General features: G+C 46.2%; 2 protein-coding genes across 7 annotated transcripts in view; one reads left to right on the top strand and one right to left on the bottom strand.

The window, feature by feature from the left end:
- Nucleotides 1–7,438: 7,438 nt before the first annotated feature.
- zgc:110410 (uncharacterized protein LOC553618 homolog) lies at nucleotides 7,439–14,073 on the top strand. 2 transcript variants are annotated; one of them, XM_068736472.1, is made up of 12 exons: nucleotides 7,439–7,546; nucleotides 7,663–7,773; nucleotides 8,641–8,775; nucleotides 8,981–9,134; nucleotides 9,455–9,533; nucleotides 9,965–10,018; nucleotides 10,327–10,417; nucleotides 10,786–10,823; nucleotides 11,340–11,427; nucleotides 12,791–12,880; nucleotides 13,023–13,070; nucleotides 13,584–14,073. In XM_068736472.1, exons 3-12 carry the CDS (start codon nucleotides 8,644–8,646, stop codon nucleotides 13,734–13,736), a joined length of 927 nt encoding a protein of 308 aa, XP_068592573.1. In that variant the 5' UTR covers nucleotides 7,439–7,546; nucleotides 7,663–7,773; nucleotides 8,641–8,643; the 3' UTR covers nucleotides 13,737–14,073. The 2 variants fall into 2 exon arrangements, with proteins under 2 accessions (XP_068592573.1, XP_068592572.1); XM_068736471.1 differs by having other exon boundaries at nucleotides 7,440–7,546; nucleotides 8,573–8,775.
- The window catches only part of LOC137891711 (ankyrin repeat and IBR domain-containing protein 1-like), a 29,835-nt gene continuing 20,707 nt past the window's right edge, over nucleotides 14,064–23,191 (bottom strand). For 3 of the 5 annotated variants that reach the window (XM_068736466.1, XM_068736468.1, XM_068736467.1), the window contains 6 exons: nucleotides 22,180–22,325; nucleotides 21,523–21,701; nucleotides 21,287–21,338; nucleotides 18,319–18,427; nucleotides 17,562–17,659; nucleotides 14,064–16,997 (listed from right to left, as the gene is read on the bottom strand). In XM_068736466.1, coding sequence (XP_068592567.1) covers nucleotides 16,086–16,997; nucleotides 17,562–17,659; nucleotides 18,319–18,427; nucleotides 21,287–21,338; nucleotides 21,523–21,701; nucleotides 22,180–22,325 — 1,496 coding nt within the window. In that variant the 3' untranslated portion in view covers nucleotides 14,064–16,085. The remainder of the gene's footprint in view (nucleotides 16,998–17,561; nucleotides 17,660–18,318; nucleotides 18,428–21,286; nucleotides 21,339–21,522; nucleotides 21,702–22,179; nucleotides 22,326–23,191) is intronic. The other 2 variants (XM_068736469.1, XM_068736470.1) reach the window with 2 other exon arrangements.

Genomic DNA, 23,191 nt, shown 5'->3' with positions numbered 1-23,191 from the left:
ACACAATTAAATAAGCCGAAAAGAACAAAAGTCAAGGCAAACTGAACAAATATTCACATGCTAACACTTCAGCCTATGATTTAACTTTAATACATTACATATGGAGGCTGGTTTAAGAAAGTGGTATATATATATATATATATATATATATATATATATATATATATATATTATTTATATTACAATATATATGTTTCGTCCTTAAATCTGCAGCTATGAGCCATGGCTCATAATAAATATGTGACATTTCATCTCGTCAATGAATGTTTGGCCGTGATGTTATCTGTTAGTGGAGCTCATTTCAGTATCAAACTGAAGAGGAGGGGAAACTGTGCCACATATGATGCTGTCTAAGCATATGATTGAGCAAATTTGTCCTGCGAGGAATAATCACACGGTCAGCTTCTGCTGATGTTAGAGTGCCACAGCGGAGCCTGCAGCGTCTTCTGAAGGAGGACATCTCAAGATGTCTGCTACGCAGCGCACAGGGAGAAGCCCAGGCTGTGCACGGCGGGGCTTTGTGTCGACTACGTGGCAAATCTAAGCACAGCTTTATTTATTGAAGTATTTAGTCCTTCTAGAACACCATTAAGTGTTGTGGTGACTAGCTGTGAACTTCACTACGCCTCAGTGGGAAGAGAGACACCAGATGTGGTATTAAGGCAAATAGTTGTTATTAGTGTGTCGAGGATCACTGGATTGGTGTGTTTTGGATGCCTTCCTGCATCCACAGCTGCATTCTGGAATTCAAGAGCACATCACTTCACGTTATCTTTTATGTGGATGATTTGGCAGATTTTATCTGCGAGTAGATAAATCCAAATCACTCATGCGATAAAACCGACTTTGAGCATTTCTCATTCTCGCTGTTGACTGAACGTAATGGATTTTGCGTTGTGGAGCTTGTACGCACATGATGCAAGAAGTTGGGAGTGCGGAGGCGGCTGCGTTCTCTTCAGACGTCGGAGGACCCTGCGGTCTGCTGCCGCTTCTGTTCGGCCGTTTGCTAGATTCGGGTGAACCGTCTCTTTGGAACAGAGCAACATTGTAAGAACATGTGTTTGCTCCACCCAATCTAATTTCAGTGAGGCCGCCGTCTACTGACTTTTGGCAGTCGTTCAAATCCTACACAAGGACATTGGATTTCTCTTGGCTTACACGTTCGTCTCCTTCCTCTAGAGACTTAGCTGCCTCACACATTCATCAGAGCTCACTGGTTTATAAAGGAAGGAATGATCCGGTTGGCTACGACTAACGTTTGTCCCGTTATCGTCCATTCCCTCTTCCGAAGTGTGTGGCATCAGGCCACAACATTTTTGACAGTGCGAGGTCACTCCTGAGCTTCGAGCCATTGTCTGGTTTTGCACCATTTAGTATTGATTCGCGCAGTTGAAGCCATATAATGAAGGTCATCTGAAAATAATTTTAAAGTCATCATCAGCACCTACAGTTCTCTCCTGCTGCTGAATTCTAATATAGTATGGCTTTCAACAGCTGCCTCTAAATGTTGTTTTTCTGCTGGATGAATACAAAGTCAAGGCAGCAAACAGAACCACGCTCCTCTGGTGAGATATCCCCAATTGTGTAGTGTGTGTGTGTGTGCAAAAAAACAACAACTGCAAAACACGTACAGAAATAGAGAAAGGGCTGCATTATGCATTAAGTTTGAAAATGAAGTGTGAAATGTGACAGCAGAAATATCTGCACAGATGTTTCTGCTAAAAAGGTTTGGCAAAGAAACCAGCAAGTGAGAGGTCATCAGCGGGCAGACAAGAAGACGTTCACTCAAGTGTGTGTATGTGGTGACTATCCTCATAGCATAATTAATAGCAGTTGCCATGTAAGTTACTGGAACATGCATGTGCGCGCTCATGCTGTTTTATTTTCACCCTGGAGGAAATTTATTGTAATACACGAGAGAGAAGCCCCATTATAGTTCCAGTGCAGAACTGTTCCCTGGTTCACTGCAGGTGTCTGCTTTTGTTCCCTCACAGTCGGCACATAGCTTTCAGTACAAAAGAATAAGTAAAAGCTGTTGTTCTGTCGCTGCACCGGCCTTCATCCTTTGCTCCGCTACAGACCATTGTTGTCCGTTGTCATCTGTTCCTTTTATCCGTACCGTCTTCCCTGTCTGGATGCCGCGCTCCAATCCAACCAAAGAAAAAAGCTCACCAGCCATAAGTAGTTGACAGGAAATGTAGGTTGTTCTGTTGTGTACATGTGCAACACTTCAGTTCAGTCAAAGAGGCTCTGCCGGCCAGGTTGCCATGGAGTTCCAAGAGGACTGTTGCCTCCAAGGGGGTTATGTTTTCATATTGGTTCTTTTGTCCGTCAGCAAGATTGTGGAATAACTACTTGGCCTGATTTTAATGAAACTCTGTTGAAGGGTGTAGCCTGGGCCAAGGCAGATGCACACATTGTGTTTCACTTTCGTTAACATTGTGAGGTTAACATTGGGCATTTGGCTTTGGTGGAGGTCTGCCCTTCTAGTTCTTTATGATTTTGGCGACCGCCTGATGTTTTCTCGAGCGCCGCCACAAGGTCAAAATCTCCCTGCTGTCATTTTTTGAACTAATAGATGCAATATCTACGGATGGCCAAAGTCTCCATTGCAAGGCTTTCAGACAACTTCCATATTTGAGATCATTAACCAAGCAGGCGGAGACAGGAACAGGTTAACGTTTGACCGCTGGACGGTGGTAGCAGCGGTTCCTCCTGTCAGAGCCAGACCAGCAGTGAAATGCCACTGTCAGTTACTGCTCTGTGGTTGTCATGGCTTGTGTCAAATCCATTTTCTCTGTTTGAATACATTCTGTCAGGGAAGAAAAGGCCCAAACCTCAAATCTTCTGTGCCCACTTTTTGACAGAGAGCGTCTGACAGCAAATGGCTACATGGCACCGTCACAGATGAGACATCCATCTGTCCTCGGACTGCCTCCTGTCTTTCACAATGGCTTCATTTTCTTTAAACTAGTTTACAATGACTCACTCATTTTTGCCTTGATCGTCTGCCAGATGGAACTGGACACTTTTCTGCCCGTTTCTGCCTTCTCTGCATGGATTTCCTACTAAATGCATGTTGATTTCTTACGTGAGCTAATCACATGTTAGGTAAAGTATTTCCCGAGTTAATTAGCAGTTCATCCCGGCATTGTGATTTAGTCATTTTAAAACGGCAGCATCATTAGGCATGCCTGCAGCAGGAATATGTTTGGAAGAGGACACTGTTCCACGATGCCGCTTGCTCTCGACCCCGAGGGATTTCACGGAGCTCCGGCCTACATGTGACCTGGCAGCATGCACCCGGCCTGTCAGACGCCACGGCTTCGAAGAAATGCTCCGTCCATCGTGACACTCCACTCTGACTCGGCTCCAACGTCCCAAACTCCCAATCCTGACTGCGTCAGAAAAATAACCAGTCAGAATCAGATCCATATACAGACTCTAATTAACTGGCTCTGCTTCTGCTTCTGCTGCTGCTGCTGCAAAAAATACTTTTTTCATGTTTGGACAGAAAAACACATAAAAGGGATAATAAAATCAGAGGCTTGATAAATTTAGCCGGTACAGTTAAAATTCGTACCCAAACAGGATGTCTTATTAAAACTCAGTTAATTAATTCAGCTCTTCCGGAGTACCAAATGTTAACAGAACAGTTTCCTCATTGGAAGCCAGATCTTAAAGCACTTACAGATGTGTCCAAGCAGCAGATCAAGTTAAAATAATTGGAGACTAAGTAGACACTAGACTTAAAAAACTGTCACACCACTTTTTGTGTCTCGCTCAGTCGCATGCATTCGACTGGATTAACTTGAAACAACTTGTGAATTTAATTTGGTGACTCAGCTAATGTGAGTATTAGCAAAGTGTTATTGTCTAAGCCTGAATGAATGAAATAACGGTGCTCATTATCAGTGCGGATAATGTTCCATATTGCAGTTTTTGTTGAAGAAGTTAATTTGATGGAGTCTCTTAAAAGTCAAAATGAATCAGAGCTGAAAAGATGAAATAAATGTGAACACTGTGGGAGATATCGACCTTTAACCTGTCCTAGAATCGGGTCTATCAAACTTAGCAAATGTAATTAAACAACTTAGACTTCTACTTCTAAGCGCTCCAGTGGAAATTCCGACTTCCCAGTTTAAGCGCAGCATTAATCTGCAGCATTAACTAGTGTGCTGCAGAAAAGAGAGGTGGTTGTCGGGCTCGAGAGCTCTGACGGAGCGTAGACTGAGAGGTGACCACAGGCTCCCCGCGCCCTTAGCGTGCTACATGAAGCTGAACCAATGTACTCCAGCTGGTAGAGGAGCTGTTGGAGACGGGCCAGAGCAGCAGAACCTCCTCTGATGGAGGCAGTCAGACCAGCATCCCCAGCAACTAGCGCCTGGGGACCGAAGCGTCTGCTCCGGTCTGAGGACGGTTTAGCTAATTAGCCTTGAGAGCCGGAGAAGATGAGTTTGGCTTTTGACAGCTTCCTCTCAGTAAACGGAGTAATGCAACTAAAGTCATGTTTTTGCCGTAGTTGTTTGCGCAATGAAATATTTGACTGATTTCAGCCGCCGCACTTTAAACCTGTGCATTGTGTCACATCTGCTGCACTGTAACAGCATTATTTAAAACAGGATCAGGAGTTTATTTATTTCACATAACTGACGTCAGAGGAGATTACTCATTTCAATGAATGTGGTTTAGGTATTTCTGCAACAGTGCATGTTGATGATATGCAATCAACAAAGCTCCTTGTTGAATATATATATATATATATATATATATATATATATATAGCCAGAAGTTTCTTGGAGATTATTTATGATTCAGTAATGAAGTGCTCATTGTAGACACAGCTAACTCTAATAAGGATAAATTCATCTGCAGTGTTGTGCGCTCTGCTAAAGCCGTGTAATATATTAAATCAACTATGGATAACAGTCATTTATTCACTTAATTATGTCCGTTGACTGCAGCTGTGCCTTTTGTATCGCGCTCATTTGCTAAACAAAATAATGCAAGTCACTCTGAAAACCAGAGCAACAGTGATGTGGCCCTCATAGTAAGTCACCATGTCAGGACTGTTAATTTGACTGAAATGTGATCCATTGCTTGACACAGCTGGTCTGGCTGATATTAAATGGAAGGCAGTGCAGCCTGTCTCATTACTCACACACACACACACATACAGTCCCAGTGTGCAGTGTGAGCCGTTGTGGAGGTCTTCCATCAGACGAACACCCCGCTGCAGTTCTGCATTAGCATCTTCAGGAGGGTTGTGAATTAGAAATGAAGAGGCGTGTTGAGATGCAGACCTCTAGACCGGCACCGGGGCTCTCTGAGGCCCCGCACAAACCACTATTTCAATCCTCCAAATAAATCCTTCTGTGGCCTGACCGGCCGGGAAGCAGTAATTCACTACTGCGTTCAGGGGAAAGAGAGAGTGGTGACGGCTACATCGCTCCTCCTCCAGTGACACCAGAATGTTCCCCGCCGTGATCTTCAGTCCCAAAAGCCCCAAAGAGCATCGTAGCAGTCTGACGAAACAGAGCTGTGACTGTCTGTCTGTCTGCACCGGGACAGAGAACAGACAGACAGACAGTTCTCTGTCTGCACAGAGACAGAGAACAGTCTGTCTGTCTGTCTGTCTGCACCGGGACAGAGAACAGACAGACAGACAGTTCTCTGTCTGCACAGAGACAGAGAACAGTCTGTCTGTCTGCACCGAGACAGAGAACAGTCTGTCTGTCTGTCTGTCTGTCTGCACCGAGACAGAGAACAGTCTGTCTGTCTGTCTGCACCGAGACAGAGAACAGTCTGTCTGTCTGTCTGCACCGAGACAGAGAACAGTCTGTCTGTCTGTCTGCACCGGGATAGAGAACAGTCTGTCTGTCTGTCTGCACCGGGATAGAGAACAGTCTGTCTGTCTGTCTGCACCGGGACAGAGAACAGACTGTCTGTCTCTCTCTGTCTCTGTCTGTCTGTCTGTCTCTCTGTCTCTGTTTGTCTGTCTGTCTGTCTGTCTGTCTCTGTCTCTCTCTGTCTCTGTCTGTCTGTCTCTCTGTCTCTGTTTGTCTGTCTGTCTGTCTGTCTCTGTCTCTGTCTGTCTCGCATTGTAAAGCACCTTGAAGCAAATTTGTGATATTGGGTTGAATAAAATTGACTTGACTTCCTCCCTTCCTTCCTCCCTCTCTCCCTTCCTCTCTCCCTTCCTCCGTCCCTCCCTTCCATCACGGTCTGGACACAGCTCTCTGCTCTGCACACATTCTGCTCCATGAGGCTTCAGCCTCACGTGCTGTTGTGTTTGGACAGCACCGGGACAATTAGATCCGTGTTAAATGTGGCCTCACACTGGGCTTCACACTGATTGGTGTGTCAACACCGGCCGGAGCTCAACCGCCTGCTCAGATGTGACTTTGTTTGCCGTGCCATCCATCCAAATCTGCATAGATCTCATGAAACAGGTGAGAGCCAGCTCATCACATTTGAGCAGGCGGCGTAGATCCAGCCCGTGTTGACGGACGAGCCGATCGGCACCGAGCAGAGAAAAGATGTCTGTCCCTTCAAATGTGAAGTCTTGATTTAGTTTCATTGTTTGAGTTGATTCTCTGTGTATCGCTGTCTGTTTCCTTTTCTTTTAGCAACATGTCTCGTGGAGGATTTGATCCAGCCGTTCTCAGCAGCTGGTTTAGAGGGAGCTCTCTGGAGGATCTGGTGGGTTGGGGAGAGTCACAACCAAATCACTGCAATTAGTAGAGGAAGCACAGGAGACTAGTGCCCCCAAGTGTTTGCTTGATATATGATTAGTGTATGTGTGCTGCTGTGGAATTCTTTTTTTTTTTTTTTTTTTTGTGATGTGCATGATTGCACACGAGGCAGGAAGTCTGTCGGACTCTTCGGTCGTTCTCATCATAAGAGGCTAAAATGCCATCTAGAGGTCAAGCGGCTCATTTTGTTATGTGAGGTAGTGGAAGAAGAATCAGATACTTTGTTACTTTCCACTGCTGGTTGGAGGCATCATTACTTTAAAGACCACATTAAAACACTGGATGTTTAGTGTAATCAAAATGAATGAATGCTAAGAAGAACGTAGTCGAGCTGAAGATGAACAGGAGGCGTCCTGGACTAGTCTCTCATTCATGGATGAAGTCTTCCTTTTATCCCTTTGAGTGGCGATTCTCCACGCAGAAGCACTAAGACAGCGCTGACCTACATTACTCCATGTATTTTTGGCATACAGTATGTCTTTTGCCGTTCTCCCTCGCTGTGACACGATACCCATAATCCCTTTGTGCAGGTGGGATTGATTGGTGCGTCTCTCCGTCACTACAGGCAGGCTGCTGTCAATGTGTAACCGCGATGAACCGGGAAGGTTTCCTGACTCCCGGGGTTACACAGGCTGCCGTTGTGCTGCGTCTGCCTCTTTTGAACAATACAGGTAGTGGTGTGCCATTACAGGAACCAGAGATATAAAACATGCCTTTTGTTAAAGTGTGAACGCTCCAGAATGAACTCCTTCTAAAAGCCCGTTTGGATCAGTATCTCTGACAGAGAAAAGGTAAAGATATGATTTGCTCTGACAAAGTACCAGCCCTGTTGGATTAATGGCATTTTAAGAACTTCATCTGAATCTCCCATTGAGCCTAATGAGGGATACATCCTCTTCCCCTGAAGCTAAAGTCCCGTCTCCGTGGGAACCAGCTGATAGCAGGTAGACTTTGCCCTGAAGGCGAACCGACGCTACGGGAAGAGCCGCAGAGCAGATTCCTGGCCGTCACAGCAGAGGTAAGACACATTAGAACGGATTACAGCTGTAATTCATTGACTTTTTGTGAAGTCAGACAGCAAATGATCACTTTCTGAAGACTTGAAAAACACAACGGGTACTTGTGAACGCCTCGTTCATCATATCTCGGGATGTACGAGGCTTTCGGGCTAAATAAGCGAACAGAAACCAACAGTCCACTTTATGTCATGTAAATATTTGGAAACAAGTCTAAATATATTCCCATGATGTCCATCCCAGGTGTTAGTTTGGGGAGCTGAAGTAGTCGAAATGTGGTTTCAGGTGGCAGATGATTTATAAAGGCCATCATTACTAATGACTGATATTACAGGAAGTGGATACTGTTACTGATATGTCAATGCAGTGGCCATGTGTCTTTGAAAGGGTGGCGTGGACCCTGGAGCAGTTTCAAGTCCAGGTTCAACATCACACAGCATTGGTCACTGTGTAGCTAATGAGAGCGTTGTGTTTAAAGACTAACCCAAAACCAGGGACTTTGTCCGCTACTCCCGTCTTCACGAGCTAGAGTAGAATAGAGTAGAGTAGAGTAGAGTAGAGTAGAATGAGATTACTGTCTGTCCTTGATGACAACCGAATTTCCTCTGCGAGCAATTAACCACAACCTATCTGGCCATTAAATATACATACAGCTCTATTAAATGGATGCTTAAGGCCATAATTATGGACGTTAGTCACGGATTGCTCTTGTGTTTGTGTGATGCATCATTTTGTAATCGCCCATTTATTTGTTCCACTCTGACATCGCCCCATTTGCCAATTTAACTTCACTGATGAAAGCGCTGACGCTGTTGAACCTAACCTACCTGTGAGTCTGACGCGTGTTCTCCGTCACTGCTGGGCCTCAGTCGATGACGACCTTTGGTGGAATGGACCGAACCAACAACAGCAGCAGCAGCAGCAATGGCGGTTATGGACCTCCTCCCCCTCCGTACAACACTCTGGACTACGGACCGAGTTCCTACACAGGGATGAGCTATCAGGTGAGTAGCAGTATTAGAACATGTTTCAATGAGTGGTGAGCTGAAACAGTTTGGATTTAAAGTCTATTAGTACAGCATGAGTCAGAGTCACTCACCACCAGCCTCCTCCTGATCACGGCATCATCATCAAACCTTAAGTCACTCGGTTAGACGTGGATGACGTTCGATCATGAGTAGAACGTTCCACCTGTGTTGTTGTTGTCAGGTAGGGAAGGGGAACGTTGCAGTGGTCTCCCCTCCTGGCCCGTATCCTGAGGACGTGGCAGCAGCTGGAGGCGACCAGCAGTTCGGTGAAGCTCCGCCTGACTACCGTGACGGCTTAGAGGACGGCGTGTTCAGCGACGCTGCCGTACGACGAGGTGAGGGCTGGGAGAAGAAACGCCAGCGTGTTATTGTGTGCGAACAAGGAGAAACAATATGTACTCCCTCAATTGGCCTTGCTGTTTTCTTGAAATAGATTTGAAATAGAAAATTATTCCCTGATCTCCGCTGTGCCCTGCCTCGTCTCGTCACCTCCCACACAACACAAATTATTAAATGAGAGGTTGTTCAGTGAAAACAGAGCAGTTTCTCGACATAAACAAGCCTGCCTGCCTGCCTGCTTTGCCTCTTGTTACTGCCGTCTAGCGTTCTCTCCGTCTCGCCTCACGGCGTGTCGGTGTCTTTCTTTTGTGAACAGGTTTCATCAGGAAAGTTTACTTGACCTTGATGATTCAGCTGCTGGTGACTGTCGGGATCATCTGCGCTTTCCTTTACTGGTGAGACACTGTTACACGAGGGAGTTCCACACAGAGATCAATCCGTGTCAGGCAGCCCTCCATCAATCCATCCACATTTAGTGTGGCGTGTGCACAGAAGCACCATGGTTGTGCTCACAACAACTTTGAGCATGCAGCCCCAACACGGCTTGAATCCCCATAAATATGTACGGCGAGACAAGATGGGGGGGGGGGGGGGGGGAATAAAAGGGCGTCTCTGCCACATCATATTTTTGTCTCGCAGTAGTTTGAAAGGTTTATATGTTTTGTGTAATAGATGGTGGTAGAACGCTGCTACTGGTAATTTCTTTTCATAAATTGTGTCCTGCTCCCATGTGCACAATGCTCTGTCCGCAGTTAATATTTAATAAAATCATTCCACCGCCTCTATTAACCACTCCGCTCTCTGCCTTGCTCTCGTGGAACAACAGGGACGCTCTCAGGAAGTGGACGTGGGCCAACTCCTGGTTCTCCTACACCACAATGTAAGCCATCGGAAGCGTTCACTCAGATTGTCTAGACGCTGCACACTGTTGTTGCTTTAACCAGTTTGACCAACTACAAATCTCCCGCGGGCGAGTTACCGAAATGAAAACGTCGCTCATGGAAATCCATCGAGGTAAATCACGGACTGTCAGCCCGGTCTGAATCCCAATCCAGGAAACTGCCAGCTACACTGCATAAATAATGCACTCAGGGAATTCACATATTGAACATTGTGCCTCTTTTTTTCCCCTGTTTATAGCCTTTTTATTTGCTATTTACGATACACTCTATATTCTCTGTGAAATAGGGTGATGGTGATGGTGCTCATCGTGGCCTTGTCCTGCTGTGACAACCTCCGTCGTCGAGTCCCCCTCAATTTCATCGCCCTGAGCCTGTTTGTGAGTAGACCAGCAGTACCAGCCAGGCATCAAATTAAACCCCCACCACACCTGCTCTATTTCACAGGGGTTTGTGGTGATGCACTCACTTTTACATGTCTCTCTCTCTCTCTCTCTCTCTCTCTCTCCCTCTCCCTCTCTCTCTGCTGTCTCTCTCTCTCTCTCTCTCTCCCTCTCTCTCTGCTGTCTCTCTCTCTGTCTCTGTCTCTCTCTCCCTCTCTCTGCTGTTTCTGTCTCTCCCTCTCTCTCTCTGCTGTCTCTCTCTCTCGCTCTGTCTCTCGCTCTCTCCCTCTCTCTCCATCCCCCCCCCCCTCTCTCTCTCCCTCTCCCTCTCTCTCTCTCTCTCTCCCTCTCTCCCTGTCTCTCAGACCATTGCAGAGGGCCTGATGCTGGGAGCTGTTTCAGTGTGAGTATCTGTTTCCGAGGATGAATCCCCAACCTGCTGCTGACTCATTCACACAACAACAACATCCCCATTTGATCCATATCTGGTGTGCGTGTTTTGGATGCCGGCAATGAAGCCATCAAACCTGATAAGATGTTATCATAACCGGTTTAACAAATTAAAAAGCACACGGATGCATATTTTCAATCTGAGAGCAGCGCGTCACGCTCACATTAAACTGCCTGACTATCAATAATGCATTGAAATTACCATATTTATGGGACATTGCCATAACTGAAGCTGTAACTGATGTGCACAGGGACACGGGTTCTGTCCGGAGGGGGTCCTCACTAGTTCAGAGAACATGATACGGACTGTGAAATGAAAAACGGCCACATTTCCTATAGGAAAGCAGAGTTCCCCTTCATCACAGAACTTAACCCCGCTGCTGGTGAACGCTCTGCCTGCTGACTCCTTTGACACGATACCATGAGGTGTCTTTCTCACTGCGTCTCCGTTTGATGTGTCTGTCTGCAGCTACTTTGATGCAGAAGCAGTTCTGTGGGCTGTGGGGGCGACGGCGCTGGTGTCCTTCGCCTTGACTCTGTTCGCCGTGCAGTCAAAGGTAAGGATGGGTCAGGCGCTCTGAGCTCAGTTCGCAGTGCGGCCAGAAAGGGACATTTGATGAAGTGCAGCTTTGCCGTGCCGTCGGTGGTCAGTGTGCGGATACATGGACTCCTACCGTGGATCTTGAGTTCAGAAATGGCTCCGGAGCCTTTTTATTATTTGCTTAAGCCCCGCTCTTTTTTTTTTTTTTGTCTTGTCTCTTTTAACCATGAAGTGTATAATAAAGCAAACAGATTCATCTTTAGAAGGGTCCTTTCAACAGCCAGATATAGTACATTTTAATAACCTGACCCCTCACCATTAATCTCATCTACAACACAACAGTAATGCATGAACAAGTCTTGATCATTCAAAGTGGACCCTGACAGCTTCTGCACCACTTTAATTAAAAAGTACTTTAACGCTGTTATTTCTCAATGACGCCGCTTGGTTCATATGAAACGCCTTACTGTACACATTTAACACAAGTGGTGATGCTCTGTTAGCTATAGTCAAAGTGTGGAGACCTTTTGACATTTTTTTGCCCCACTGCCTGGTGTGTAGGCGGACGTTGAAACTGCATTCCGAGTCCCTCTTAATTGCCTCTAAATGTGGTTTGGCATTTCACACATTCTGCTACTTATTGCGTCTGAAGGAGCTGCAGACATTTATTTCTACTGCTTAGATTGGCTAAAACTAGCAAGCAGGTGTCTAACGATTACACTGAGAATAAATCTGTTCTTAAACGCTCATTAGTAATCTGTGGAAAGAAGACACTCGCATCAGGTCTCAGCAGCCTGCGTAAAGAGGGGCAAACTGTGATATGAACAGGACTTGGCTGTGCCCTCACCCCATAGAAGAGGCGTTCGCTCCTGCAAACACTCGCTGCATTGTTCTTCATGAAGACACGTTCGTCCTGCAGTGTGCAGCTCCGCCTCTTGCTCTGCTCTGTTAACTCAGTTCCAGAGCTATTTTCTTCTGTCACTGTGATGTAAATGTCATGCAGACTGCCTTGCATGTTTAGCCCACAGCTCCTCAGGTGATCAGTGTTAGTCATTCTCCTCCTGTAGCTGCCATCTTTCTTCTGTCTATCTGAAAAGGGCACGCAGGCCAAAAGCCCCCCCCCCCCCCCGTGCCTGCGTTGCAGCTTGTTGATTAATTATCCAGGATCATTACATGCAGAATCGTTGAAAATGTTGAACTGCAATATGTCTTCATCATTTAGCAATCTGTGGCACAGCACAGCTGCAATGCAGGCGACCTCGAGCGTCCTTGCTTTCACGGCAAAGATGAGTTTAGATGAGAGACGCTCCGTCCACCGTTGTCTGTTGGATCGTCACATTCGGTGTCTTCTCTCTTCTCTTCTCCCTCTCTGGCTCCAGTGGGACTTCACCGGAGCAAACGGGAGCCTGTGGGTGTTCTCCTGGACCCTCCTCTCCTTCGCTTTGCTTTGTGGAATCCTCCGATCGCAGGTGGATCAAGAAGCCGCCGCGCTTACACCTGCAAAAAGCACACCCTCTTACTAACAATGAGAATAACTTCTAAATGAATCATTTCATTGTTTTAATACGTATTAGTGAAAGAATGTTGCTGATCTTGTGTCTCTGTCAACAGTATCTTTACATCTTGTACGCCTGCCTGGGGACCTTGCTGTTTTCCTTAGTAAGTACATTCACACTTTTGTGACACAACATGGTTTTATGCAAAAGAGGTTCAATTGAAAGCGGACTGAAGAATGTCATTTTAAAAGTCATCGAGGCTTAATGTCAAGTGAGCGTGCGCGGCGTCCGGTCCCGGTGTGTGTTCACAGTAGTTAGCGTAACGAGAGGGACTCTGATGTCCTTGTGCCCTTTAATTTCAATTATCGCCCCGCTTAACAGCAGCAGGCTTCATTCTCACAGCCACCACTCTGCGTGTCTTTGGCATTAACAGCAAATGTTGTGACCCATCCCGTCAGCCGGTGGAACAAAGTGCTGCTGCACACGGAGCCGAAACAGGCCGTCAGCGGCGAGTCACAACTCACTTTCAGCCGACACGGTTATTTACATGGCCCGTTTATCTGCGCAGTCGGAGATAAGAACGGCTCTCCGTGTTTTCTGTCAGACCGATCCCTGTACCGGACCGGCTCGCTGTCCCTCTCATCACACACATCTCTGTCTCCGTCTGTCTCCGCAGTACTTGGTGTTTGATACGCAGCTTATCCTGGGTGGGAAACACAGGAAGTACCAAGTCTCTCCTGAGGAGTACGCGTTTGCTGCTCTCAACCTCTATTTGGACATCGTCTCCCTGTTCCTGCTGCTGCTGCAGCTCATCGGCCTCTGCCGCTAACGCTGAGCCTCTGTGACGGGCCTCCAGAGGAACACAGAACGTCTTCCAGTCATAGCACATCATCACGTATCTAGCTTCATGTGGAGTGATTATACGATTCAGCTGGTACTGTAATATATGAGTAGTTCAGCCATCCTGTAATCTGGGCCACACTCAAATAGTGATTCTTCTGCAGCTTAAAGATGCTTTTGGAAACCAAAGTAACTCCATTGAAGGACGGACTCTGTCAGTGTCAGCACTCCCATAACACCCAGCTGGGTTCTCTGTGATTTGTATGTGATTTGCTTAGAATGCATGTATTTCAATGGCAAATAAAACCAACACAAATTAAAACTCAGCACATAGTTTATTGGCATCACACATCAAACATGTCTTCATATAAAGAGGGAATGTATCAAGTATAGACTATGAAAGTGCAAATAGCATTTCAAGGATTAGTTGCTTTACAATAGAAAATCTCAGTGAGTTACAAAATGTTATATGACATTTTAAAATAAATCAGCTGGACACTAGACGTGACGTACAAAGGAAGTACAAAGTCCATTTCAACTGGTTCCCAGTTCATGAGGGCAAAGCTTCCTCCAGAGACGGTTAGCTCCACTAACCGCAGGCTCTCACAGCTCCACCACTTCAAGACTCTCTTTAGATTTAAGGTGGCTCTATGCGAGATAAAAGGTGCTCTACTTCAGTCAGACACCGGTCAATGTGTCCTAATGGTTATTCACAATCCATTTTAACGGATTAAACAGATTGCAAATCAATACCTACTTTATATTGCAACTCTTCTCCATTTTAGTGTCTTCAGGTAACACGCATGATGCACATACAGTAGGTCAATACAGTGATTTTAGTTTGTGTGGGGCAAGAAGCCCTTCTGCACACAAAACAGGATATTCAAAATATCTGGGAACGAGATTTGAAAGTATGACATTAACCCATGATACCAAATAATACAAAATCAGTGTTATCCATTAACAAAGTACTACTGGAACCAACAAAAGAAAGCCTCATGCTACAAATATTGTGATGAGAAAAAAACCCACAAGAATCAGTCTCTTATGTCTGCACACTCCAGACGTCATGTGACAGAAGTAACTTTAAGGTAAAAGGTGTTACTGTAGATACTGTGTCATTAGCACTCAGAGAGGGTGTGAAAAAAAAAAAGAAAGAACCGGCGATTGACATCAAGGCACTGTGTCTCTAGTGTGTGTGAGATGCAATACACATTCATGAATTCTCCATGCATTACCCTGCAGCCCGGTGCGTATGTGGAGCTCTAGTAAGAATTACACTTAATGGGACCCGAGATTAATTACAGCGACTTGGGGCATGATTAATTAATCCACCAAAGTCTGAATGAGATCTCCTGATTATCTCCCTCACTGGCCTTTCCTGCAGTTTATAAACCAGACGACTGTCGCCTCAGTCCGTCCCGCTCGGCTGCAGGACTGAGACGAGCTACGGTGGAACTCGGAATGAAGTGGACTGGATGACACTCGGCAGCCTCCGGCCCGGCCCCGTCTGTGTTCTCATTGACGGTGCGTTAGTGTCGAGGCTTTGAGGTGAACGCCGTGTCGGCTCAATTTTGAAATGCTTTTAAGGAGGCCGGCGACGTTTGTTTGGCTGATGAATCTACATTGTGTGTGTGAATGTTTCACATAAAGTACACAACCATCGGGTCTTAAAGTACGGGTTCACACGACACGCTACGGCTTCTAGACGGTGACGTCTGAAAACGTCACACAGCTGCAACCTCAAAATACAAATATGGCTCGAAGACGTTCTCGTTTGAGTTTAGCTGAAGTCGTTAGCGATTGTAATAAGCAGGCACAATTTGCTTTGAAGAATCCAGTCGGTGACTGCAAACTGTGCTGTTGCTAGTCAGTGTTTGGCACCTATATAGTAGGCAGGTGTGGACAGGACCAAGACCTACCACAGGCTGAGCTGGAGCGATTTAGTCTGCTCCCTCAGGCCTGATCCAGACACATACAGTAGGCTTTTACTCCAGTGGAAAGAAGAAGAAGAAGAAGAAGAAGAAGAAGAAGAATAATACCTGCACTACGCTAAAGTATCTGCTCTAAAACGGATTTCAGAAAAGAGCTCAGGAAGAATGTTACCAAATGTAATGTCTCCTTCAATGAGGGGGGGGGGGGGGGGGGGGGGGGGCTGACAGTACAACCAACCTGACTTCATGCTGGACTAGAGTCTAACCTAGTAGTTCCTGACTCATTCTTCATTCTGTATCCATCCCACCTGGATAGAACATTCCTCCACTCTGCTTCATTTTTAATCTATAGTGGTGTTGTTTTTTTGGCCTCTCTGAAAAAGCTCCTTCCCGTCTCGGTCGGTTCACACCAGGTGCACTTGGTCCTCCCACTCGGAGGAGCTGGTGCTGGGCAGCTGGTCGGACACCGAGTCGCACCGCGGAGTGTCGACGCGGCAGACCTTCGAGCCCCCCCGCTCGGCGGGGTCTCCGCTTGTGTAGGGCAGCGGCACGGTGTCCAGCCCCACCAGGTCTAACTGTGTCGGCCTCTGGGCGACGGCACACTCCTTCTCCTCCGTGCCGCTCAGTCTCTGAGAGAAGAAACCCACTTCTGCCGGCCCCTCCTGAGGCTTCCCGCTTTCAGGCAGGACGCCCCCGTCTTCCTCGTCATCCAGCAGACACCCTCCTCCGCCCGCGTGGAGCGAGCCGAGGTGCGAGTCGGTGTCGGAGGAGGTTGAGGGGACCAGGGTGATGCCTTGAGGATTCATGTCGTGGAACCATGCCATGATGTTGCCCAGCAAATTAGCGTTTGCTACCAACGCAGAGGACGTGGACGGGTCGCGGCTGCCGCATGTGGTCGAGTCCAACGTGTCGCTGGAAGACGAGAAGAGGCCCGTCGACGAGTTGCTGCCTCCTGGAGCCACTGGTATCGGCACTGAAGCCCCGTAGGCCCGGTGGTGGCTGTCGCAGTGCTGCGCAGAGGAGGGAACACCGGTGGCAGCAGAGTACTGGCTGCTGACGTTGATGTTGCCAAGTCTGGCCAAGTTATCCCCCAGCTCCAGCAGGTCTGAGCTGCTCACAGAAGCTCTGGAGAGGACCTCTGCACCTGCAGCGCTCTGTTCCAGCCGAGAAGGCAGCGAGGTGCCGATGGCGCCCAGTGAGGCTTCGTTGGCGAGGACGTCACGGTTGGACCCGATCTCTGCCATCGCCGAGTCCTGGAGCGACAGCTGAATGGCCAGTAGAATGTTCGGGTCGTCATCGTCCAAAGAGCCTAGACCCTGCAAGGAAATCCAGGATGCAGTGTGAGTGATGCGGGTCAAACCAGTACCAGTACCATCCCCTTACAAAGCACCAGCCGTTTCCAACCGGCACCGACTACTGGCAAGGAGGTCGGAGCGGCAGCAGCAGGTTAGAACATGCCGTGTACAATCTAGGAGAATAGTAGCAGGCAGTGGTGTTATTATTTCTTTTTAAGATACTGTGTGTTTGTGAGGTTTTACAGTTTAAAACTCCACACTAGCAAAACTACCACTTTGTGATAAAGAAGCATGTTGCCCAACATCTTCTTTTGTACATTCATTTAATCTGTTTATGTTAGCAGACAGAAATCACAAGGCCTCACTGACACTGAAGACCTGCTCAATTCAAACAAACTCTTTGTGTCTTCATCTTCTATCTTTTGAATAATTTAATTGTGAACAATATTATTATTGATGAAGTGCATTAGACTTTTAGAAATGTTTTGTTACGATTGCCTTTAATCCCCAAACCTCAGCGTTGTCGTGCCAGTGAGGAATAAAACGCCCTTCAGAAAACAAAGCCGCTCGATTAACGCCGCACACCTGTGACATCGTCTGGAAGACTTCAAAGGACGAAAGCCTCGAGGCGAGAGGACTCACCATGAGATGATGTCTACGTCCGCCCCCGAGCTCCTGAGCGTCTTTGTGGGGAAAGAATCAGACAGATAGTCGGTCATTAAGGTGAATCGTTACAGCCGCACCTGGACGGCTAATTTAACCCATTTCTAATTTACACTTTTAGGAAAATCATCTTCGTTTTAGTGAACGCTGCAAAAAATGATCGGAAGCAAAGCCGTGCCCTCGGCATTTTGCTGGGAAATTTACTAATTTAGTATCTTCATCTGAAATCAATTATTCCTTCTGACGCGACAAAATCATTTCGCTGGCTTCAAAAACCGCAAACTCGTTCCGTTCCACACAGCCAGAAACAAAGCAGCGCTGTCACGGACAAGATGGATTAGAAGTATCGGCTTGTTGAACTTCAGCGGTTGTGATTTTCCAAAGTTTGGGCCAGAACCCTCATTTGGTTTCTGTACAAATCTTTATTGAAAACTGAGGGCGGATTACTGGATCGATGTTGTTTAATTTGTTGTATACATATTATTTAATCATAGATCAGAAAACCTGCCGATAGCGCTCTACTCAATTAACAGGCTTTTGTTTTTCATCTACTTCACCCTCATTTCCTGACTTTGCAAAAAAAAAAACCCACTGTGACAAATTAGCCCACAAATGAAGGTCGACGTGTGAGAATAGAGTCCAGCCCCGAGGACGTGTCCCCGTGTGTCCACTGCAGTACCTAAAATGTCGCTGGAGTCATCGGGGTCGGGTGTGTTGCTACGGAGACTGGACATGTCTCCTCTCCTCCGCTGCCTATGTCTCCGTCTGTACTGGAACTCTGCGTACTCCTTGAAAAGGACAAAGGATGAACACTGAGTTTACAGACGCTTCAGTGCTGCGAGACTCTGGTCCACGTGTCGCTGATCTGGGGCTACAGTTGGAACATGATCCTTGATTCCCAACCAGTTTTTGTTATAAACAATTAAAAGGTGAATTTGTAAACTGTGACGAGTAGCAGATGCAGTCTGCTTCAAATGTGGTCTGAGTGTTCTGTTCCAGGAAAAGATCAATGATCTGAGAGATCCTTCAGAGCCTTTCATCTCCAACCCAAGACTTCAGTCATTAGGCTCCGGTCTAGACCGGATCCAAGCAGAGGACCCACTCACTCACTACACAGGGATTCAGCAACGTGAGTACTGAGGTTCAGATGTTTGGAAATGTTCTGTGTGTGTGTGTGTGTGTGTGTGTGTGTGTGTGTGTGTGTGTGTGTGTGTGTGTGTGTGTGTGTGTGTGTGTGTGTGTGTGTGTGTGTGTGTGTGTCCGTCCGTCCGTCCGTCCGTCCGTCCGTCCAACTCGTCTCAAGAGCAAACCAGAAGGCCTCATCAGGAGCGATGTAAATAAAGTGAAATATTCATTTACTGGCAAGTTTAAAGAACACTAATCAGAATGAATTCAACATGATACTCCTTTAGTCCAGGTTCAGTTATGATTTGTCTGGAATAATGTCAACCCCCATATTTAACTCTCCTTAAAGCAGTCTCACTCCTCTCCTACCACCTAACACAACTCTGAGCTGACATTTCTACCAGGAGTTTAAATCTGTTAACACACAGCGGGGCTAAATATTACAAAAAAGGACGAGTGTAATAGGTGTGTGTGTGTGTGTGTGTGTGTGTGTACACACACGTGTTTCTGATCATAGGATGTCTATGTGTTCATTTAAAAATGCTGCTAACTGACGATGGCGTCAGAAGATGAACGCTCTAAGGATTAAAAGTCCAATAAAACAAAGTTTTACAGGGAGCATATATTACAATATATTATTTCAAACTGAACATAATAGCGCATAGCGTCTTTCATCTTAGTTTCACTTCTAACCAAGCAAGAGTTATATTTGAAGTAATATTTCTACAGAGTATGAATTATAATTCCTGGATTCTGCTTCAACCAGATGGTCCTAGTACCGGTCAATTACACACTGAAAGTCAGCTGCAATGGCAACCTAGAGTTAGTGTTCTTTGGTCGTAGACCGACATGAAACGGTCACATATACTGACTTTCTGCTCATCTGCATATCAGAACCGTGGGAAATAATCAACTGCGTTCTCCATTCACCCCGACAAACGTCACTGAGTCACATTGATGTGATCAGAAGCCCGTCACCCAAACGCTCTTTCGTGTTTCCGCCGCTCTAAAAATAGCGCAGCATGAAGTGATCTGCAGGCTTTGTAAGAAGCCTGGAGCGGACCATCTGTAGCTGTGGCTGTGAGGCAGAGTCATCGGGCCTTGGTTATTACTGTGGCGTTCCCATTAACTACTGCAGCTGAGAGACACAAGCTCTTAATTAGGGGACAAAAATACCCCCCCCCCCCCCCCCTTTTTTTTTTAAGCCTGGCTTAGTGTTTAGCATCTGGTGGCAACATTTACAAGAGCCCAAAATATTCTTTGGATGAGTTTCACGTTGATAATTTGTTCTTTTGAAGATAAGTAAGATCTTTGTAGCGTGCGCCTGGTCCAGGTCACCTTTGACCTTTGACCTGTGACCTGTAGGACCACGTCACGAGGCTTTCTATTGTGTGAGCTACAGACAACAGGCTCTACCTGGATCATGTTACCGTGTCAAGATTATTGAACATTTTATGAGCAGACTGATGAATTTAAAAATGTGTTTTTGTTTTTTGATGCTTCAAGTCTAGTAAACAGCTTAACACACTGGGTCCCGGTTTGGATACCAGTGACCGTCTACTCGGTAACCCTCGAGTAAACAGAAGCTTTACACAGCGTCACCGATGCCTCGCTGCAGGGTGCTGAGCAGGCACAGGATCATCAGACTGATCTTGTCGTTAGTGTTCCTGTCGATGGGGAAAAGCCCGCCTCGTGCCGTTAAAAGGTGCCACAATGACCCGGGAGGCTCAGGTTTGCTGTGAGATTTTCATATTTGAGTCGTGCTTTAAGGAGCCTACGGGGAGCCGTTTAGCTGAATGTGTTCCGGATGAGGAGGAGCCTGTACGTTTAAAAACCGCCTACAAACGCAAACAGTAAGAAAAGCTTAGCGGAGTGACTCCGGCGTCTTCTCTCCTGCATCAAGCGGTGCACACGACGGAGGCAGGTCAATAATCAGAGCATTACGCGGCTGACAGTTTTACGACTGTAAAAGTTAACTACAAATGCCTGTTGCTAATGCGCAATGATCGGGAGCAACCTGCTTAGGTGTTTGCCAGAGTGCCGCTCTTTCAATCATTCCAACTGGGTGCACAGGGAACACTGAGCCATCTGGCTGCTCCAGTGTGAGGAATCACACGGCGATCTCTGGGTCACTGTGGTTCAGCAGCGCTGCGACACATCCAAAGATAACCCAGCAGCATTTAAAGGGTTACATACACATACCGACTTTGTTCAGAAGAAAACGCATCACGTAAAGCTGCGTCATGTTTTTGGTCCAATCTTTATTGGATTTAAACGAATGTGATGTTTATTTTTACAGTATTCTATTGATGTTTGATTGTAGATTTATCTTTAATTCATGTGTCAAAATGAAGACTCAACGTTTGTTCTCATCATTCATCTAACATCATGATGAATGATTAGGATCTAAAACAATAGCATATCATCTTACTACTAACTTGTTCAGGTATGTTATTGGAAAAATAAGACAACAAATGTAAAAATAAATATTATATATTAGAGTATGTATTGTAACTTGTTACCTCAGGGGATGCAAAGCCTAAATACTCCCAGTCCCACGTTCCGCCAGCAAAACTGCAAGTGAGGAGAGCGACAGAGGAAGGATTTAGTCGCTGCAAGATTGTGATTAATTGCTGAATTTTTATAGCTAATTAGTCACTTTTTATTCCTTGAAACAACTGCAGTTGTGTTATATTACAGCACTGTTTTTCATAGTAAAAACTAGACACTTTATTGAGCTGCATTGTCTGGATTTTACCTGCGCCTGGGGGCCTCGGGGGAGTCATTGGGGGCCACTCCCCTGGCTACTGAGGCAAGGAACTCCTGCCTCTTCTGCTGAACAAGACATGCTGCACGGATGATTTTGTGGCGCGGCGTCCTGAGATAAGGCCGGTTAACCTTCTGTGCCAGGTCCTCAGTCACCATCTCCAGGTCCGTCTGACGACAGAGACAGAGAGAGAGAGAGCTGGCTGGGTTGGTTTGGAAAGGCAGTGAATGAGTGATTTCAGCAGTGTGTGAATACATGATTCAAAGTTTAACTTCATAGTCTGTTCAAGGACAAAGGGACTCTAGAAGTGGGTCTAATGTGAACTGCTTTTAGGGCTGGTGTGCATGTCTCTTTAAAAATGTATTATTTTGACAAGCCTTTAAGAGACAACACTGTACGAATGTGTGCCTCCTCATTCATTTCACAGTATTTAAAAGGCCACAATATTAAAGATAGCAGGAAAGTACTTTGCTTGTCTCTACCGGCAATCATAAATTATATAACGCTAGATCTTTAACTAAAAGCTGAGATGGGCAGATTGTGAAGATCATGTGGTAGAAAGCTTTAGTCCCAAATCTCTAATGGCCCATATCAAACCGTCTGCTGTGAACATTTGTCTGTATTCTTCTGAATAAGTAGGACTGAAACCTGCATGAGCTCGTAGATCTCTTTCTTTGTGCTTTTGGGCTCCAGAAAGAACCCGTAAGGATAAGAGCACTTCAGGATGCGGCGAGTCTTGAGTAGTTCTAGGACCGCATCTTCAATGAACGTAGTGTCAGGTGGGCCTCCTTCCCCTGGAGAAGACAAGTGGAGTCAGATTATCGTCTTAAATGGGTTCCTGCTCTACTTCTGTCCAGGGCATCCCTTATTCCAGCGTAAATCACCAACACATCTAGGTAGATTAGTACAGACCACGATAAATCCTGAGAGCAAACACTGTTTTAAGACGAACAAGACCAGCGGGGCAATTTAGACTTTGTTAATTTAATGGTCTGCCTCTGGAGGAGTAGTGAGAGCCGGCGTGGTTTCACGTCTCACTCTGTGAATGAAGGACTTATTGGGATTGTTGGATAGTAGAACGACCAACCGAGACGCGTTTGGTGAGTTTTCTTTTGTTTCTGTCAAGTTTGAATGGAGCGTGTTTTCTGATGAGCTAACATGGTAATCAAAGCTCGTCTTCAGTGTAAAAGAGACACTTTCTTGACGTCTGGTGGCTAACAGAAAGCTAAGAGAGCTCGTGTGATGCAGCGACCCTGTTGCTCACGCACCCTGGTACATGTAGGCCCGTCTACCACGGCCCCGTGAGACGGAGAGACCGGTTTGTTATGTAGCACGTACCGGGGGATTCATTTCTTCACTGGACATTCATAATCAGCACTGTATGGAAATCCACATAAACGGTTGCAAATGTTCCCTTTAAGCGATCTAGCTGGCGGGGGAGGGCCGTGACATTATGATGTGCTGTTTTGAACACAACAAAAGAACACATCCATATTCAGATGTGCATCCGGACACACACTGGTAAATCGATCGTGGTTGTTTGCTATTTCTGAGTGTAAAAACCGGTCTGCAAATGATTTGTGCAAACTTTCAACTGAGCCAGACTCATAAACAACGAGTTATGGCAATTTCCATTTCTCTGTCAGCTGATCAGACTTAC

The sequence above is a fragment of the Cebidichthys violaceus genome, unplaced genomic scaffold (genome assembly GCF_023349555.1).
Source record: "Cebidichthys violaceus isolate CVI_PGR_0920_01 unplaced genomic scaffold, fCebVio1.0.p SCAF_7, whole genome shotgun sequence".
Classification (NCBI taxonomy): domain Eukaryota; kingdom Metazoa; phylum Chordata; class Actinopteri; order Perciformes; family Stichaeidae; genus Cebidichthys; species Cebidichthys violaceus.
The sequence above is the reverse complement of the archived record's forward strand: the minus strand, read 5'-3'. Positions and strand labels throughout refer to the sequence as shown.